The sequence below is a fragment of the Scardinius erythrophthalmus genome (genome assembly GCF_964197995.2).
Source record: "Scardinius erythrophthalmus genome assembly, chromosome: 21".
In the NCBI taxonomy this organism is placed as follows: domain Eukaryota; kingdom Metazoa; phylum Chordata; class Actinopteri; order Cypriniformes; family Leuciscidae; genus Scardinius; species Scardinius erythrophthalmus.
In genome coordinates, this window is record NC_138241.1 from 14,718,773 (window position 1) to 14,740,573 (window position 21,801).

The window sequence follows — 21,801 nt, forward strand, 5'->3', positions numbered from 1 at the left end:
ACCGCCGTTTTCACGGCGACCCAGAGAAATCTCAAAGAGAGTATTATGCCTGGTCGCGCGCCTCGCGCTGTAAGTGTTTCAAATGCAGTAAATGTGCCCACTTATCTGTGTTCACCGCTGCACACAAGCACTGTAAACCCCGTGTCTCTCACAGAGCCCACTCGCATAAAGCTGGCACAAGCCGCTCGAGTGTCAAAAGTAGGTCATGTGTCCACCCCGCTGTGCCCACACCTACCCACTGCCCGCTCTGTTACACAACCCCTCCGTACCGGTCAGGTTATAAACACGGATGCTGTGCCCGCTTCTACGCGCTCACACATCCGCTCTCGTACTTCGCCCCTGACGCCGCCTTCGAGCGTCATGCTTCACACTGTATGTTCCCCGTCAAAGACCACCGGGACGCTGTGTGTAAAACGGCCGGTCACCGCTGTGAGCGACCCGCCGTATCTAAGCACCAAGAGCGCGCGCATCACGCCCGCCCCTCCGTTTCGAGCTCTCGAGCCCGCGATCAGCGGCGATCAGAGCCCGGAGGCTATTCTGCCCCTGGCCGCACACGCGAAAGCGTGGGAAGCTATTCCAGGCGCGTCAGAATGGGTGCTGAGCACAGTAAAACGAGGCTATACTCTGCAGTTCGCTCGCCGCCCTCCGCGCTTTCAAGCGCGCGTCGAGACCAGAGTGAATGGGGAAGTAGCACATCTACTTCGAGCAGAAATAGCCACACTTCTGTGCAAAAGGGCAATAGAACCGGTTTCCCCTTCCATGAGCGAGTCGGGCTTTTACAGCCGTTATTTCCTCGTTCCCAAGAAGGACGGAGCTCTCAGACCAATTCTAGATCTGAGACGTTTGAACAAGGCTCTTATGAAAAGACCGTTCAAAATGCTCACAACCAGACAAATCCTCGCGCAAATTCGCCCGAGGGACTGGTTTATATCTCTCGATCTGAAAGACGCATACTTTCAGATCCAGATTATACCCCGTCACAGGCCATTCTTGAGATTCGCCTTCGACGGTCAGGTATATCAGTACACCGTCCTGCCGTTCGGCCTGTCTTTGGCACCTCGCACATTTACGAAGTGCATGGACACGGCTCTCGCTCCCCTGAGGGGTCGGGGAATGCGAATTCTGAACTACTTGGACGACTGGCTGATCCTAGCACAGTCAGAGGCCGAACTCATCGCCCACAGAACAGTGCTTTTAAGCCATCTGGACAGCCTGGGGCTTACGGTCAACTGGACCAAGAGCTCGCTCGTGCCCAGTCAATCAACCTCTTTTCTGGGTTTGGATCTGGACACTGTAGCGATGACGGCCCGCCTGTCGACACAGCGCGCGCGCTGCATTCGACGCCTGGCCGCGTCCCTCCGGCCGGGCAGCACCGTACCTCTCAAAACATTTCAGAGGCTACTGGATTGCATGGCCTCAGCCGCAGCAGTGCTTCGGCTGGGTCTTTTACGAATGCGCCCGCTACAACGCTGGCTGAATGCCCGAGTGCCTCACAGAGCATGGGCTTCCGGCGGTATTCGCATCAGAGTGACTCAGAGCTGCGTTTCAGCTCTGAAGCCCTGGTTAGCGGCCGACTGGTACCAGCGGGGAGTGACAATGGGAGCTATCTCACACCGCAAAGTTATCTCGACGGACGCTTCCACCTCAGGCTGGGGCGCTCTGTTCGAGGGCAAACCGGCTTTTGGCCTATGGTCAGACCGGGAAAGATGCCTCCACATAAATTGTTTGGAGATGATAGCGGTCGAGAACGCGCTCAGGCGCTTCCTCCCATTCATACGGGATCACCATGTGCTAGTCCGCTCGGACAACATGACCGTGGTATCCTATGTGAACCGACAGGGCGGTGTCAGATCCAGGAACCTGTGCAGGCTGACAGAACGCCTCCTCGTGTGGGCTTACCGCTCGCTGCGCTCGCTGAGAGCCGCGCACGTGCCGGGCCACCTGAATGTCGGTCCAGACAGACTGTCCAGGGACAACATTCCCCCGGGAGAATGGTCTCTGCACCCCCAGACAGTCCAGTTTCTCTGGCGCCTATTCGGCAGAGCGGAAATCGACCTCTTTGCGTCGAAAGACAATGCTCAATGCCCGAAGTTTTACTCGAAGAGCGAGGACGCGCTGTCCCAGACATGGCCCAGCCTCCCGCTGTATGCTTTTCCTCCAATCTCCCTGTTGCCACAGGTCATTTCGAGGATCAGAGAAACGCACCACTCAGTGCTGCTTATAGCCCCGCGATGGGAAAACCAAACTTGGTACCCAGAGCTAGTGAGGCTGTCGCACTCACCCCCATGGCCGATCCCGGTGAGAAAGGATCTCCTCTCCCAAGCCGCTGGATCGATCTGGCATCCCCATCCAGAGCGCTGGTCGCTGCATGCATGGGTGATCAACGGATACCCGTTGGCCTGTCAGAAGGGGTCGTGAACACGATCACGCAGTCTAGAGCCCCCTCCACGAGACGGCTCTACGCGTCTAAATGGTCGGTGTTTTCTAAATGGTGCGCTACTCAAAACCTGGATCCGCGCGCATGCGGGGTTCCGCGGGTGCTCTCCTTCTTGCTAGAGCTGTTGGAAAAGGGCAGATCCCCTTCCACGCTCAAAGTATATGTGGCCGCTATTACAGCGTTCGCTGAGACGACGCTCGGCCGGGCAATGGGAAGGAATGAGCTCATTATCCGCTTCCTCAGAGGAGCTAAACGGATGAACCCCCCGCGGCCCCCCTCGGTTCCCTCGTGGGATCTGTCCTTGGTCCTGGCGGCCCTAAAGGCTTTTCCCTTTGAACCGCTTGAATCTGCGGATCTAAGGTATCTGTCGCTTAAAACCGTTTTTCTGATAGCTTTGTCTTCAGTCAAACGAGTGGGTGATTTGCACGCGCTATCTGTTAGCCCTGCATGTCTCGAGTTCGGGCCGAATGACTCAAAAGTCATTCTCAGACCGAGGCACGGTTACATCCCCAAAGCGATTGGAACCCCGTTTAGGGCACAAGTTATTTCCCTCTCGGCTCTGCCAGCATCCGATGGTGGGGACAGTGATAACCTCCTATGCCCTGTCCGGGCGCTGAGAGTTTACATCACGCGCTCCGCCGCTTTCAGGCGTTCAGAGCAGCTCTTTGTTTCCTTCGGCGGACGTACCAAGGGTCTTGCCGCCTCGAAGCAGAGCTTGTCCAGGTGGATAGTGGACGCGATAGCAGCAGCTTATGCCTCCAAACACCTGCAGTGCCCTCTGGGCATCAGAGCCCATTCCACTAGAGGCATGGCCTCGTCGTGGGCCTGGTCCAGCGGAATTTCTATCCACGACATTTGTATGGCGGCGGGCTGGGCCTCCCCGTCTACATTCGTGAGGTTTTATAACCTGGAAGTTCCTGCCCTACAGGCAAAAATATTGTCAGTATAAGTGACATGTATGCTCTGCCCAGCTCCCGTGTGCAGACTACGTTCATATGCTGGCGCTATTCTGGTTACCACTCAGGGTGAAGTGTTTGACTCAGACCGGCTGTTCCGTTCTGTTTCCTATTTCCCGTTACGCGCTGTTATCGGTGCTGGCCCGCGCTGCTGGCCGCCCGCATTATTCTCTGCCGCGTGGGAATTTTTTCTCTTCATGTGAGACCGACTATGTCGTTTTCTCCTACCCTTATGAGTGCTTATGTACTGTTTGGGCTCGCTCCGCCGGCCCTACTGTTGTACTGCTATGTTTATAGACCGGCCGCGCCGCTCTATTTCATATGCTGCATGAAGTGCATGTACTACACTGGCCCGTCTCTCGACCGGCCACATTTTCCAGCAGAATGTTTTCCCCGGTTTCCCTGGGATTCATGGGCTGGATGCTCGGCGCACACGGCGTTGACAAAGGGTTCCCGATGCGTAAGCTACTTACGCAATACGAGAGAACCTCTCGTAAGAGAACGTACTCGGTTACTAACGTAACCTCGGTTCTCTCTAGAAGAGGGAACGAGTATTGCGTACCCTGCCGTGTCGCGCCACGAGCTTTTGCGCTTCAGACTGCGAAAACCAGAATTTTAGCCTGTGAGCGCTGAATATATACACGCTGGCCACGCCCATTCTGACGGTTAGAAGGGCGCGGAGTACTGTTCTCGCGGTACTTTGATGTCATACATCGATTGGTCTGCACAGCGCCAAAACACCTTTTATGAGTCATTGAATCATTCATTCAAGAAATTAGTTCAAAAACACTGATTCATCTAATAATGAAGCAAGTGAAGCCTTTATGAATGATAATTGAATCATTCATCAAGAAATGATGCCAAAGATTTCAGATTTAAATGATGCCACAACTGACCCTTAAAGGGACAATAAGTAGGAATTTCTCCCATCTAGTGGTGAAACTGTATTTTGCCTTCAAACGAATAATGCTCTCCAGCGCCTCACTTTTCCAAATGCGCGTTGCATCTACGGTTGCCGTTATGTACCAAAAAGCTATGACAGGATGTCTTATAATAGCACTTCGAGTTTTCCTTCGGGTGAACAGGTTTGTTTTTTAAAACAAAACTGAAACTTGAATCAACGAAAAATAATGCTACAGTATGAATTACTGACTGTGAAAAACATTACCAAGGGTAGTTAGCAGTAATGCCGCCTTTATTCGTTATATTTTTGAAGTACGTGCATTGTTCGATATCATTATCATCAGAGCCTTCTCTAACGTTCCTTTACTCAATAACGTTAGCTGCTATTAATCAAAGAGCTTGTTTAACTTACTATGAATAGAAGAGATAAATAGATATAACTATAAATGTTCTACTGTCTATATAATAAAGTTCACAACAAAGCAATGAAAAATAAGCTTGTAATTAAGACCGTAACATTGACTTGCCTGTCGAGAAGAAAGCAGGAAACTTCAGCGTCTCTTTTGAAAGATTTCTCCTGCATTAGCTATCCCGACATTAACCCTTGTTTTTGTAATCTCCGGTGTCACGTTTACGGTCTATTTTGGACTTTTTCGACGACGAGGACTCCTTATCCTGTGACTCATATGTATGTATGAATGAACGGTGTATAAATAACCGTACAGTGCAGGATTTTAAACTTGCCGCTGCAGTGACAAGCTCCTCTCTCTGCTCTGCTCCTCCGCTTCTGTTAACTTCAGTCACGTGACGCTGGCTCTGAACGAAAAGCGTTGTGGAAACGCGTTGGCCTAGTACTTTTTGTCCCTCTCTGCTATTATAGTTTTTCAAGATGGCGGAACTACATGGAAGCCTCCGTGGACCTACCCGTCCCATGTATATAAAGATAATAAATTCTTCGTTTACGAGGATTAGTCTGATCATTGGCATAGGTATTTGTACACCATTGAGGGCATATTTATGAATAAAAATATTGATTTTAGATAATAAAATACCTAAAAAGCTACATATTGTCCCTTTAATAATAACGATAATAATAAAGAGAATTTTACTTTAATGTGAGTAAAAATGTATAATCTTTTTCACAAAACAAATTAGATTTAATACCCAACAGTTTTAAAACTTTCACTAATTCATATTTTGTTAAGTTAAAGTGGTTCTGGAACAAGAGAGAAATAAATAAATAAAAATAATATGGTTATAGGTTAGTGTGATGCAATAGGAGTCTGGGGTGAGCAAAGAGTTTAACAAATAAGCAGAACACAAGTGTTTAATAGTTCTGAAAACAAGCCAGCAGCCTTTCTGATTGACTGTCTTGTGTATTTGTATTCCTAATGGTCCGTGCAAAAATACCAGAAACCCAGAGGCATTTTTTATTCTATGAAAGGACCACAGGAAGGTCAAACATTGACAGACGGCCCTGATACTGTGTGATACAGCCAGACTTTAAACACAAAGCCAAAGGGTCCAAGCCCCAGCGAGATGATGAGGAACATTTCATCTCTGAATTCAGCTCATCTAGAGGTTAAAATAAACTTCTCTCCACACAATGGTTTGGAGTGTGTGCATATTCAAACATAAAACTCAATCTGAGTGTCTCAGGATCATTACCGTATTACCAATGTACTGTATTGACCACACACATTTAGTACAAATAGTTAAATAAAATAGAAAAATAGTTCCAACAGATTTAGCTGTGGTACCGAAATTGATACTGAGAACCGTAAAATTTTAATGGTATTGGTACTGACTACTGGAATTTTGGTATTGTGACATCCCTACCCAAGCCTGCATCATTTGTCCCTCCAAAAACAATGGAAGTTAATATGGCAGATGGGTTTGTGTGGGATCAGGTAAACAACGCTCCTGGTTACTTTGTCCATTTAACTACACTGAAACAGTAATTACTGTCACTGGGAAATTAAGAAAGATTATTTTGATCTAAACTGGTCACTAACAGCCGAACAATAATAAAAAAATAAACTAGTGTTTAGACATCACACTATCTGGACGATAAACAATTATTAACTCACTTTGATTACTGTACTTGTCAAACGAGGGACTTGAAACAGGTTTTTAGCAAATTGACTGGAAAAGAAAATGTAGGCTATAAAACATATTTTAATTAATGGAGGTATCTAGGGACTGTTTTGGTGTGGTGTGTAAAAAGAATAGTTGTGTAGTTCTTGTATAGTAAAAAAATAAATGGATAAAAAAAAAATCTTTAAAAAAAACATACATTTACTTGAGACTGCAATAAGATATTAAGAACATTATTTTAATATACTTTCTTCTTATCCCACTGACAAAATATTTTTCCTAACACAAATTTGAGGTTTATGATTTAAACAAAATTAATAAATAAAATAGACAATGGGGTAAAAAAATTAAATAACATAAAAACAGGTGACGGGAAGTCAAATAGCAAGCAAACAGTTTACCTTATGTGGTTAAATTATCAGAGGAAGGTTAAAGGTCAGACAGGCATGTGATCCACCTTGAGACCAGACTGTGTGTGTCAGCGGTGGTGTGAACTGAAGAGTTAAGGAGCTGCATGTAAACACTCACTCTTGCTCTATTTAATATATATATATATATTCATATACTGTATATTTATATTCATACACTGCCATTGCCCCTGGTGAGATATGACACCCCTGGGCTTCATGAAATTATTGCAGACCTTTTGCAAAAGCACTGTTCATAATTACCATCTGTCAGGCTTGAGTCTGAGGAGTGATGCAGGATGTGTGTGTGTGCGGCTGTTTAACATGCTGAGCAGACAGCCAGCGTTTGACTGAGGGAAGCCAATCGGAAGGATGCGAGCATGTCCTTCCTTCTCTGTTCTCAGGAGGACAGCACAGAATAAATGCTTCATCTCACTTTACCAACAGACAGACAGCACATGCGTCTCAACAGTCTAGTCCCTGACAGTGGTGCATGTGTTACCACTGACCTTACAACAACTCAAATCTATTGATGTCTAGTGTGCAGTATACACTGTTTACTCTTTAAAAATACCAAATGAAGCCATTACTGTAACAGTCTCGTTCTGTTTTGGCTTCATTTTAATTCTGTTCCCCATTCTGCTTTACCTGAGTACTGTTTGCTAGTTAGTTTCTATGGATTTTGATTGGATTACGTATTTCTCATTATCTCCCGAGTGTTACCTTGTTGTTTTTAATAAGGACTGTTTTTGTTCTCTACTCCTTTCATTGTGCGCTTTACAGCCACGCTGTGACAATTACATTATTCCATGATAATTGTAGCATGCTATATTGTTGCCATACGACCTCATCAAGATCCAGTCATTTTGGAAATGGTTATTTTGTCAATATTCAATTTTTCAAGACTTTTGGCAGTCCAATCATGTTAAAAATCAAAGCTGCCGTCACTCTTTACATGTAAACTTAAGTTAATACACGTAATATCCCACAATTTACTGCGTTCAAGAGCAATGCACAATAGTGTTGTCAAAAGTAGCGACTTCGGTACCAAGTCGGTACTGAAATTTTAAAACCGTGACAATACCAGCATTTCCCTCTTCCTTTTGAGCGCTGTTGAACGGATTCTTAAACACTTCTGATTGGCCATTGTGTTCACGCGCTCAACATATGTGTCTGTAATTGATTACAATGATCAACGATTCAAAAATATGTTGTCTTCACCGAGCGCTTACACAGATATCTACACACGGGAGCGTTTGAAAGCAGGGGTCTATCAGCGGATCCCTAATATATCCACTGATAGACGGATCTGTTGATAGACGCCTGCTTTCAAACAACATGTTTTTTGAAGCGTTGTTCATTGTAGCCAATCACAGACATACATGTTGAGCTTGTGAACACAATGGCCAATCAGATAAATATATGTTGAGCGTGTGAACGCAATGGCCAATCCTTCCAAATCATAATCAATACTCAAATTGATGCTTCCTTGTTTTACATAAATTCTGTAGCAGCAGATCTAGGCAGGTGGAGCTGGGGGAGGTGAAGGGTTTCAGAAGAACTAATCGCACGCTGCTGACCTATCCTACAGCAAACACTGAACCAGACTATTTAAATGTTTAGCAAGCAATCTCATTGGCTGCAGGATCAGCAGAGGCCAATCAGCTTGTGCCATGTGGTGATAATGTGATTGCCTGCAGATTGCATGTAAAGTAATGAGCTTGCGCCCTCTAGAGTTTCATGACTGAACAAGATATGTATTATGAATTTCTTAAATATCCAAAAGTTCAACAATATTAAGGGCAGATCCCTTGAGCGCAGATGATGACGCTTGAGTGATCAAGAATATTCCAATATACAAATAAGATTTCCTTCAATTCCACAATTTTCTTTCCTTGCTTCCTTTTCTTGCTTCTTGCATCCTACGTGAGTGGAGCTGAGACACGAAAAAGGAAGCGAGTAAAGGGAGCAAGGATGCACAAATTAGAAATGAGAAGCACCCTTAGACTTCTGGTCACATAAAATGATGATGAACAACATTCAACATCTTACACAAAAATAAAGTAATTTCTTTTTTAGCTTTAAACATCTTAAAACTATGGAAGCTTGTTTCCGCCACAAAATAAAAAAAAATAAAAGATAATTGCGACTTTTTATCTCACAATTGCGAGTTTACATCTCGCAATTCTGACTTTATTTCTCAGAATTGGGAGATATAAAATCAGAATTGCGTGAAATAAAATCAGAATTCTGAGATATAAAGTCAGAATTGCGAGATATAAAGTCACAATTGCGTGTTATAAAGTCAAGAATTCTGACTTTTTTTTCTCGCAATTGCGACTTTATATCACGCAATTCTGACTTTATATCTCAGAATTATGACTTTATATCACGCAATTCTGACTTTATAACACATAATTGCGAGTTTATATCTCGCAATTCTGACATCTTTTCTCAGAATTGTGAGATATAAAGTCCAATTCTAAGGGGGGAAAAAAGACGGACTTTTTTTATTTTTTTACCTTAAAATAGTTTATATCTCACAATTCTGACTTTATAACACGCAATTGCGACTTTATATCATGCAATTCTGACTTTATATCTCCCAATTGCGTGATATAAAGTCAGAATTCTGAGATATAAAGTCAGAATTGCGTGATATAAAGTCGCAATTGCGAGAAAAAAAGTCAGAATTCTGACTTTATAACACGCAATTCTGACTTTATTTCACGCAATTCTGACTTTATATCTCGCAATTCTGACTTTAAAACACGCAATTGCGACTTTATTTCACGCAATTCTGACTTTATATCTCGCAATTCTGAGAAATAAAGTAAGAATTGCGAGATGTAAACTCGCAATTGTGAGATAAAAAGTCGCAATTATCTTTTTTTTTTATTATTTTGTGGCGGAAACAAGCTTCCATATAAAACTGCCACTAGAGTCACCAAACAGAACGGTCAAAAATAATGTCAATTTTCAAACAGTCCGGAACACTTTCCCTTTCTACCATTGGTCAAAAAAACAACAACAAAAAAACAAACAAACAATTAGCTCCACCCCAAACTAATGCCATTGGTTGAGCCAATGTTGCTATATGTCAGGCCGGTCGAGTGGTTTAAACAAACAGAGCAATGTTTTGAAAGTACAACACTTACGAATGGCTTACTTTAAAAAAACTTACATTTAAAACCTAGAATACAGAGGTAAATCTTACCTTCACAGCTTCAGCATCACATGTACCAGGTGGACCCTGTGTTGAAGAAATAAATCTCAATATTAGTAAATCAAACTTACACTTCCATTTGATAGTTCATATAGTATTTAAATGTTTTGGGCAAGAAAGATAATTTCATAAAAATCCCAAATCTGATATTGTACAACGCAAAACAAGATGGAAATTCAGCTTTAACTGCCTGACACACCAACCAGGACAACATTCGCTGCGTATTAGCCTCTGTCGCCCACGACTGCAGCAACAACACCTGAAAATGTCCTTGACAAAGGTCACTAGACACATCAGCTCAACTAAATATCCAGACAGATAAGGGCTCCTGGACTGCACATGGCATTCCTCGACACCTCGAGGCTGGGGGAGGATGTCTGTGTGCCGCCCGGGGCCCTCGTCCCCGCCACCGACAACAGGCCACTCATAAATGCCAGCTCCCGGGGACAGAAGCAAGGTTGGCACATGCCATGGAATTATTGAGACACTGCCATTTAAAAATGTCACTCCATAAAACCACTTCCCTCCCGACTCTCCACCACTTTATAACTTTCCTGTGGTGAAGAGTGACAGATTTACAGAATTAAAGGGTCAGTCACTGTTAGTATTAAGAACAAATCTGCAGTTTGCAGGCAACTTTTGCAGTTCTTTTAGCAGTTTAGTGAATCTTCAATAGAACAGTTCAACCAAAAATGCCAAAATGCAGTCATCATTTACTTTTACGACTCAAACAAGCAATTACAATGAATGGGGTATTCAAGATTCAAAAGGTTGCAAAATTGTCATCGAAATATTATTTTTAAAAAATCTATACGACTCCTATTTCATGTCTTCTGAAGCCATATGATATCTTCGCGTGAGAAATGGACTCTTATTCACAAATATTTCTGACATCTGGCCCAATTCACAAAACCAGTTTGAATGATTTGTTTTCCAATTCACACTTGTTGCAGCATTTGGTGAAGTTCATCAGTGAATAATAACTTAAATTTCAGCCTGTTCCTCAAACAAAGCTGTCATAAGACTTCAGAACACTTACAATATAGTTCACAAGTCAAATGAACCACTTTTATTTAAATTTGAGTTTGAGATCCAGTTCTCATTTATAGTAACTGCATAGAAAAGAGTGACCAGCACAGTCTGACAAACTGGTTTAGAACAAAACAAGAGTAAAAAGTGTCAGAATTTGAAGTTTTGGGTGAACTATTCCTTTAAGTATTCATTCAATATGGCCATATTTTCCCACTCAAAAGAGATTCAGTAAAGCTGGAAATGTTTATCCAGTTCCATAGATGTGGGTACAAACACAAAGCCAAAGGCAATGTAAATATGCCAGCAATTTCTGATGCAACATACGTTTCAAAGGCTGAAGTGTGTGCATGTGATTTTTACTTCACACACATTTTCATTCTGATGCCACGGCTTTGATGAGATGACTATTTATCAAGCAGTAAACTAGGGCCCCTTTGAGAGTCTCATCAGGATCTTCAATAACACTTATGCATGGGACTGCTCTTAATATGGCCCTCTGGGCTGCTTGAAATCGTAATTTGAAACGTCGAGCCACACAGCATATGTGATGGAGATTTCACTCAAACTAAGAAAGCTCTGCTCATCTGGAGGGGGATAAATATAGCAGCAGGTATCTGACCATTTAGCACAATATGACAAATTTTGTTTGCTTTTTGAAGCAGATTAATGACAACAATTATGCTTTCTGATTCTGCAAATGATTGAATTGCAGGGGAAGGAAATTAGGAACAGAAGTGATCTAAACTAAACGGTGCACATTATATATATATATAAACAAATGTGTGTGTGTGTGTGTGTGTGTGTGTGTGTGTGTGTGTGTGTGTGTGTGTGTGTGTGTGTGTGTGTGTGTGTGTGTGTGTGTGTGTGTGTGTGTGTATGTATTTGAATCTCCTGTACACACAGCATCGCATTGTTCTCTCTTTTGTGCTTGAACGAACATTTATGCCAAAATGTCTTAAATTAGTTAAATAAAGTGTTAAAATGACCATAAAATGTTGTGAGGCCATGGGATGTGTGTCAGATCCGCGTCATGTGCTTCAGATCTTAAAGTGACAGCAGCCTAATAAACCTGCTGCTGTGATGTAAATCAAAGAACATAAGACAAAGAGAAAATCACTAACTGCTCTTGACTGAATAACTTTTGCAACTTTAATAAGGATTCATCTATTCTTAAATTATCATTTATGCAGTGAAGACTGCAATGAAGTGTTTGATAACTTTACATTATTATTTTACATTTATTTGGAGATTAACTGTGAAATGACAATATAAAATCATATTAAAAACTTTAATGTTAGGTGTGATTAATCGTGATTAATTAGTAAAAATATATATATACCACAATTGTTTGATTAACATTAATGAAACAGACAGCCTATATTAAGACCTACTGTCCAGCACGAATCTAATATAATTTTTTTTCCCCAACAGTTACTAAACGTTTACTTAAAGGGATACTTCAGGATTTAGCATTAAGCTTTGTATTAGTAGAAAACCTGTAGTATTTTCGAATTACTGTGCTTTCCACCCTCATATCCCCCTGAGATGAGAGATTTATGTATTTTTTGTCTGGAAAAAATCCTCCGATGACGCAAAAATCGTCATTTTGCGCCATCGGAGGATTTTCTGGCCAGAGGCTAAAGACTACAGCCAGTAGTAGGGGCTGTTCCGCATGTGTTCAACCCGCCCATAGAGGGTGGGATCTCACTCACAGAATGTACACACAGTGTCAGCTTTGGAAGCTAAGCTAGCAGGCTCTTGTTCTGTGGAGAAAACTGAGTAGTAGGAGAAAGCTGATTAGTAGGTGTCACCATCCTCCTTTTCCCGGACTTGTCCGGCGGGCGAGATCGTTCAAAATGTCCGGGATTCGGCTTTTGCTTTCTGCAGTCGCCATTCATTGTTTACATGCACACCTTTTGTTTCAATCTAACTGAATTCATTCCGATTGGTGAATCTGAATGTAGTGTTTACATGAACGCTAAACAAGTGATCGGTTGATGTGTGTTTTACCATTGCTAAGAAAATTCCCGCTCCTCCGTGAGAGATGCGAGACCCGGCGCATCTCAGTAATGACGCCACCGGCCTCGCACCGTTCTCCCGCGGCCGTCAGCCTCGTCCTGCTCGCCACAGTAAACATGATGAATGGCGACTGTAGAACGCAAAAGCCGAATCCCGGACATGTTGGGCTATCTCGAAATCACGGGCAAACTCGTCACGGAGACTCACTAAGTTAGTAGCCTAACCTTCTTGTTGTTTTCAACTGCGCTCTCTAACCGGTAGGCGTGGCCTCCTAGGGCAGCGAAGCAAGTGCATTCTGGGAGTTGTTGTCTTTCATCCACATAAGCCAAAAATACATTTTCTGGCTTTTCTCAGGCTAGAAAGCTCCGAATTAAAAAATTTCTTCACATTTCTTCTACATAAAGGACCTATTTTAAATACACATTCATCTTTCCAGAGGTGAAGTATCCCTTTAAGATATAACAGATAATGTTTGCGTGAATGTTTTGAAATACTGTGATTCTGTGTATATGAGTATATAGGGATCACGCGCTGTCTGAGAGGTGTCTTTGTGCGCACACTGTCAGTCTGTCAGTCAGCGCGGATAAGATAGTTTTGTTTACATCAGCATGAGTTTGAAAAGCACATTCATTGGTTCAGACTCATGCCATTGAGAGCCCCAAAGAGGCTTAACACCCGGATTGTTGCTTGCCTAGAGTGAAGCACTGGGGCTGCAATATCATGGCATTCCCTACCATGCTTGATGGACGTGTCACTTTAAAGAACAACAGAACCATTCTGGAGGACCATGTGCTCCTAATGGTTCAAACATTGTACCCCGAAGGGGGTGCTATGTACCAGCATGATAATGCACCAATACACACAGCAAGACTTTTGACAGAATGGTTTGACAAACATTAAAGTGTAGTTGAACATCTCCCATGGCCTGCACAGTCACCAGATCTAAATATTTTTGAGCCACTTTGGGGTATTTTGGAGGAGCAAGACAGAAAACGTTTTCCTCCACCAGCATCACATAGTGACCTGGCCACTGTTCTGGCTCAAAATCCCTCTGGCCACTGTGCAGAACTTGTACTTGTCATTCCCAAGACAAATTGATGCTATATTTTGGCCATAAAAGGAGGCCCTACACCATACTTATACATTATTGTGGTCTAAAAACCCCTGTATATTCAATCATTTAATACTAAAAAAAGTATTGATACAACTTTATCACCTTAAAATGGTAATTAGGAATGAATGATACCTATCTAAACTTTACTTTTGGACCATACAACATTTGGACTTTGCGCTTTCAATTTTGGGAGAAATGTTGCAGAATTTTGTGGCATGGGTTTAAATATTGTAAAATTGAGCTACAGGAGCTGAAATATCTCACCAAAATATATAACAGACAAACACGCAGGGTTTAAAACTTTGTGAATGACAGGCATAGAAATCTGTGGGAACAAATTCTGTGTGGGCCTGAGAGTGGCTCATAATGTTAATGCTGATATATAGCAAATATGTCATCCACTGCATCAACAGGTAATGCCAGACATTTTTTTTACAATGTGCTTCTTCACTAAATAATTCAAAATAATCAAATCAGTTCATGAACTGTAACAATATCGAAACATTTCTATAACAAGATAGAGAGGTAATAATATGTATTATTACATAATAAAATATCAAATCAAATCAAATGGCAGGCAGGAATAAAGCACATGTACACTTTCATGTTTCATTTTCATTTCATAAATAAAAGTTTGTGAGGTTTCTTTCAGATGATAAAACAACAACAATAATAATAATAATCTTTCTTTGATATTTTGCATCTAATGCAATGACATTGAAACACTTTTAAATGAGACTTAAGAGTCCAAATACTTTATGGGTCTCTCCAAATTCACTTAAAGTCCCCCTGTAGGCAATAATTGCATCCAGTAAAACTCTGCAATGGTGTTGACTTATGAATTTGCACATGGTTTGTGTTAAAGCATATTAAAAACACCACATAGACATATAAACAACATTAAGAGCTTGATTTTCACCACAGGGTAAATATCGAGAATTAAGTTTATTTTTCTTATCCTGGTTGGCAAGCTAATGATTGGATGGGCCAGGCTGTCCAGTTTTTAATGGCCAAATATTCAACTTTTATATTCGGTCTCCCTCATTATTAAATAGTTGGCCACTTTCTTATCCACACTCTTTTTTTTCCACAAACTACAAACATAGTCTTACCGGTGGTCCTGGAGTGCCCGGTTCTCCTGATTTTCCCCGCCGGCCCTGCGACACAGAACATGAGAGAATAAGTAAAGACAGGCCGTTTCAACAACAGGTTTATGCTTGGCAATGCTGGGTGGCAATTAGAAGACGACAGCTCCTCTTGTAGCAGTCACTAATTTGCTTTTAATTAACCGAAAGAAAACAGCTTAATTGCATAGCTCTGTGTGGTGCATCGCTTTCTCTATACCACCCAAGTCTATCACCTCCCTCCCAGCTGTAACAAACCCCGGCCACATCAATCAAAGCAGGCCCTCTGTGACGAACAGAACGCGCCCCAGTGCATGGACCCGAATGCTCGCCTGGACATAATGGACTATTCACAAATATAATAACCACCTTCAATTCATGTGCTCGAAACACACAAAACGGCAAAGTGCATGAGGTGGGTACAATGAAAGCCGTCAAAACTGCCAGTCACCGGTTTAATTTTCGAAGCGGCACGATGACATGAGCGTATCGAAAAAACTGACATAAAGACAACCTCGAGGAAATTAGTTTCCACATTGTCCCTCGAAGAATGAGCAGGACGTCTTTGCTAAATTAATTTTATGGAGACGTCTTATATACATGCACACGGTGCAATTTCAGCAATATGTACACCTTTATTATGAATTCAGCAGGCGGCGGCGGAGGACAAGACTGTTTTTTTTTTTGTCTTTTTTTGTATATTTGGGGATTGTTTGTGAGATCGCTGGTCATGGTTGGATGAAAGAGGAAGTGGAACATTGCACATAAAAGGCAGTGGCTTGTCTGTATCCCCAGAACTGTTTTTTTACATAGTCTTTGATTCAACGATGTTGAGTGTGCCAGTGTTTGTCATTTTCATTAACTGCAACATAAAGAGCTCCCAAAAACTGAACCACTTTCATCATCAGGAATTGTATGAATGCATGTGTGCTGGTAATTTTAGAGGAATTAGGGAAAATGAACCTTAATGATAAAACAACCTGAAAGAATCTCAGCAGACACTTGTATTAGACATTGTCTGAAATTCCATGCTCAGATGTTTCTCTTCTTGATGTCCTGGTGTGTAACTATGGCCCCATTCTAGGGTGTTGTGGATAGTTGCTTGGATGTTTCTAACTGGTTGTTTATTGGCAGGATAGGCAGATAACTTGATATGGTTTGAGTGCCTCTTTCATGGTTCTCAAACATGTTGCTTTGTGTTGGTTTTTAGAAGATGGCGGGTGGTCGACCAACCAGCTAATATCTAGCTTGGACCAGCTAAAAAACTGTCCCCAAACGGTTAAACCATGCCCTAACCAGACATAATGCAATGAGATTCCAGCGACAAGCCAATTTTTCTGTCCACACCAGATGATACACAACTACAAAAAGTAACAGCCAATCAGAAAAGCGCATGGGCGGAGTCTCTTTGCAAGCGCACTGCACTCGCAATAAAATGGGTAAGTACTTAATCAAATTCATAAATATTACAGCCTTTTACAAATTAAGGGCCTGATATACTTCAAGCGAAATTGAAGAACGAACTGATGTGACATCATTTCGTACAAAATCAGGCCAAAATGAACTTCGTTTGGAGTTCGTTTTGGGAGTTCGAAACAGCTTACCATGGCTGGTAAACACCTTTCTACTACAATTGGTAAGTGGCGATTACATAATTGCCAGGTGTGCGAGGAGGCTCGCCTTTCACATGGAAATCTTATCCGGTTCAATTCTTCTGTTCAGTCCGTCGAGGTCAGACGTCCGTGAGTGAAAACACAGAGTGACACTGACACTGTTTTTCATGCTACATTTGGCATTGGCTCGAGTGCTATATAAACGTGACGTGACTTAACTGGAGTGCCGAATTGCAGAGCTTGCGCAAACATCCATGTTGCTATGATCAGATGCTTTTCTTATGATTTATTAAAAAAAAATCTTGCTGTTTTCTCAATTTTGTTGTATTTATTTTGTTACTTTCTTTCATTTGTTTTTAAGATATGAAGTTGTCGCTTTCAGTATGGCTATAAAAGGTCACGCAAAATGATATTCAAACAAGCGTTAAATTCTTTACACATTAAATATTCTCATTCTCCTGGATCTGTCTGCTGCCTTTGACACTGTGAATCATCAGATCCTTCTGTCCACCCTCTCATCACTGGGCATCACAGGAAATTCCCTCCACTGGTTTGAGTTCTATCTCACTGGTAGGTCCTTCAGGGTCGCATGGAGAGGCGAGATATCCAAAGCACATCAGCTGACCACAGGGGTTCCTCAGGGTTCAGTTCTTGGACCCTTGCTCTTCTCCATCTACACCACATCACTGGGACACATCATACAGGCACATGGTTTCTCCTACCACTGCTATGCTGATGACACACAGCTCTTCCTCTCATTTCAATCAGATGATCCCACAGTAGCTGCACGGATCTCAAGCTGTCTGGCGGACATCTCGACATGGATGAAGGAACATCACCTGCAGCTCAACCTGGCAAAGACTGAGCTTCTCGTCCTCCCTGCAAATCTATCTCTACAACACGACTTCACTATCCAGCTAGATTTCATCATCAATCACCCCATCAAGGTCGGTCAGAAATCTTGGAGTGATATTGGATGACCAGCTGACCTTCACAGATCACATTTCAAAGACAGCTCGATCATGCAGGTTTGCACTACACAACATCAGGAAGATCAGGCCTTTCCTTACTGAGCATGCAACACAACTTCTCGTCCAGGCGCTGGTCATCTTTAGGCTTGACTACTGCAATGCTCTTCTGGCTGGACTTCCATCATGTGCAACTAAACCTCTACAAATGATTCAGAACGCTGCAGCTCGTCTTGTCTTCAACGAGCCCAAAAGGGCCCACGTCACTCCTCTGTTCATCACTTTGCACTGCTCGCTGCTCGCATCAAGTTCAACGCATTGACGCTTGCTTACAGATCTATCACAGGCTCAGCTCCCTCCTACTTTCACTCTCTCCTACAAGTCAACATCCCTACCAGAAGCAACGTCAACTAACGACGTCTCGTGATTCCATCACAGAGAGCCACAAAATCTATTTCCAGAACATTCTCATTCACAGTTCCATGCTGGTGGAATGCTCTCCCCACCCTCATCCGGAATGCAGAATCCCTGGCAACATTCAAAAGACAACTGAAAACCCATCTCTTCTGTGAGCACTTAACCTCATAATAAAAAACAATTAAAAAAATGTTCCTTTTCCTTTATATCCTCGCTTATCTGGCTTATGCTACTCTGAACAATGCCTGAACTTCGTATTTTGAGCACTTCTTGCGTTGTTTTTTGCCTCTTCACGATGACTTGCTTAATTTAGTCCTAATTTGTAAGTCGCTTTGGAGAAAAGCGTCTGCTAAATAACTAAATGTAAATGTAAATAAAGCACACTACCAGTACCTCATTGTCATACTTTGTATGTTGTTGTTCCAGCTGTGACGTCACAGATATAGAAACGGTTTCTAAAATAAAATCCCAGTTCACTTGTCGCATGTTGCCATCATGGCTGGTTAGGACAAAAACTAACAAGGAAAAGATACCTTTTATGCCGTTTCTGGTTACGATACTGTGTTAAGCTGGATTTTCCATCCAATCTCCAATCCACACGCATGATCCTCTTATCAACCAGCCTTTGATTCAACAAACAATTTGAATGTATCATTCAGTCTGTAGCATTAACTGAAAAAAAAAACCTTTAAACATGAGCAAGATTTACAAGATTTATACTAAAGAATACATTACTGAAATAATAAGATCAAACTCCACTCCTCTTTCTCATCTACTGCAAAATATGTCTATGAAATATCAATTATAACTGAAGTAATTTAAGTAATGCCATCATAATTACGATTGTTCTGCTACAGTAAGCAAGGCATTAGTATAAATTGGGAATATGAGGAAATATTAAAGGGAAAATATGTAATTCTCAATATGTAATATGTAATTATCATGGCTTTGAAAGTTTATATCCATCATCTGATTATGCTGTTCAGTGAAAATCAGTCTGGGTGTTTCAGCAGTAATGATATGTTAACACAATGCAGATTCTGCACAACAGTTTAATGAACGGTTTGTTCACGTTTCAGCCTGTGCTTCCTGAAAAACATAGGACAACAAAAGCTATATGAAAAAATATATATATATATTATGCCAAACAGATGATGAATGATGTATTTTTCTAATTATCTTCTCTTTTTGTCCCTAAAATATTGCTCTTATGTGAATATTCTTGGTGGCCATGAGATCCGTCTCACGCATTATAGAAATGGGGGGGGGGGGGGAGTGTGAAATGCAAGGCAAAAGTTGTAGATTACATTGATACGATGAATCTGCATGTTAAACACCATTTAAGGTTTCACAATCCAGTAAAGTGGAAGTCGGAAAAACATGGCATGTTGAAATAATGACTTGATCTGATAATTGAGAGTGCCTCGCAAACTGCAGGTCTGGGTTTTTTTCTAGTTGTTCATTGGCTCAATACAATTTTCAGCCAACACCCGTTACATGATCCTTAAGAAATCATTTGAATGTGCAGATTTGGTGCTCAGTTGCACAGTTGTGCTACTTCAAGTTTGAAGCCTTCAGTTGCTAAAGCTTTAAGTACACTTGCAATTGTTTCTTGCAGGTACCTTTATACTTTCAATCCTGGCTAAACACAAAACATTTTCCAGAAATGCATCACCCTGTTGTTGTTGGTTTTTTTTTCTGAGAGATGAAGGGCATATACACTACTGTCTAAAAAGAAAGAAAGTAAGCTAACTGGATCTAACCAGGACAGAAAGAAACATGGACGGCCCAGGTGCACCAAAACATGAGGACAAGTACATCAGAGTGTCTAGTTTGAGAAACAGATGCCTCCCTGGTGCTCAGCAACACCAGCTTCATCTGTGAAGTGAAGAGCACACTCTGAGATGATGCTGACCTTTACATAGAGTTTCAAAGAGAAGCCACATCTGGCACTGGCAAAGAAGAACAGGGTTAAAATGGGCAAAAGAATATTTAGATGTTATCTATTCTTAAAGGGATAGTTCACCCAAAAAAAAGCTCAACTTTCCTCGACCTCAAGTTGTTCCAAAACTAGTTAGCAACATTCTTCAAAATATCTTCTTTTGTGTGTGCAACAGAAGAAAGAAACTCATACAGGTTTGGGAACAACATGAGGGTGAGTAAATGACAACATTTTCATTTTGGGGTGAACTATCTCTTTAAAGGGGTGGTTGATTATGATTTTACTTTTCTAACTTTAGTTAGTGTGTAATGTTGCTGTTTGAGCATAAACAACATCTGCAAAGTTCCAACGCTCAAAGTTCAAAGCAAAGGAAGAAATTTGCTTTTAAAGAAATTGCTTTTTAAAGACTACAACAAACTGCTGGTAGGGACTACACAAGCTTCCTCTCGGGTTAGTGACATCACAAACCCTACAATTTACATAAACCCCGCCCCCGGAACATGATTTATAGATTATCATGACAGAATATGCTAATCAATGACAAGAAGATAACCATACATAAGCTACATAAATTCATCAAATAACCATTCAGAAATGTCTACATGTTGTCACTTCTGCTCGAGTCTCTCCATCTTTGTCTGTCTCCGGTTTGAACATAAGAGGCTAAAAGTTTTCGAAATTTTCAGTGCATGTCTGTGTGAGGTAATCGAAGCTGCAAAGGACACAAGCTGTAGTAGCTCCGCCCTCTGTGCCGGGAGCAGCAGCTCATTTGCATTTAAAGGGACAGACACAAAAAACGGTGTGTTTTTGCTCACCCTCAAAATGTGACAATTTTAACATGCTATATAAAAATATCTGTGGGGTATTTTGAGCTAAAACTTCACATACATACTCTGGGGACATCAAAGACTTATTTTACATCTTGTGAAAAGGGAATTATACCACCCCTTTAAGAATGGATGCATTTATGTTTAAGCTGTTGAATGAAGACTGAGGTCATGAGAAATGCCTAAGAGATAAAACTTAAGCTGATTATCTGAATAAACTGAACTAAGTATGTCACAGTGAGGAAATTTTCACACCAGTAAATAAACTTGCGACACACAGCTAGTACAGTAAACGGCGTATAGAAATCACTTTTGAAAGTGCTCGCTTTTCATGCTCGAATTTGCCTAATTTGCAGGCAACAGAGAGCTGATATCAATATGCCAGGTATTATAATCACTTTTATCAGCAACCATATCACCCTGTAGCCCAAGACTGGTTGCCCACTGAAGCTAAGCAGGGTTGAGCCTGGTCAGTACCTGAATGGGAAACCTCCAGGGAAAACTAACTGCTAATAGAGGTATTCGTGAGGTCAGCAGGGGGTGCTGCTCACCCTGTGGCCTGTGTGGGTCCTAACGCCCCGCACCGTCCTTCAGATGAGACGTTAAAACGAGGTCCTGACTCTCTGTGGTCATTAAAAATCCCAGGATGTCCTTCAAAAGAGTAGGGGTGTAACCCGGTCTCCTGGCCATATTTGCCCAGTGGCCTCTGTCCATCATCA

The 21,801-nt window shown here is 42.0% G+C and overlaps 1 protein-coding gene across 3 annotated transcripts in view; it reads right to left on the reverse strand.

Moving 5' to 3' along the window:
* The window catches only part of LOC308681723 (uncharacterized protein), a 188,134-nt gene that overhangs the window by 76,087 nt on the left and 90,246 nt on the right, over positions 1–21,801 (reverse strand). For all 3 annotated transcript variants that reach the window (XM_081350827.1, XM_081350826.1, XM_081350825.1), the window contains 2 exons: positions 15,304–15,348; positions 10,018–10,053 (listed from right to left, as the gene is read on the reverse strand). In XM_081350827.1, coding sequence (XP_081206953.1) covers positions 10,018–10,053; positions 15,304–15,348 — 81 coding nt within the window. The remainder of the gene's footprint in view (positions 1–10,017; positions 10,054–15,303; positions 15,349–21,801) is intronic.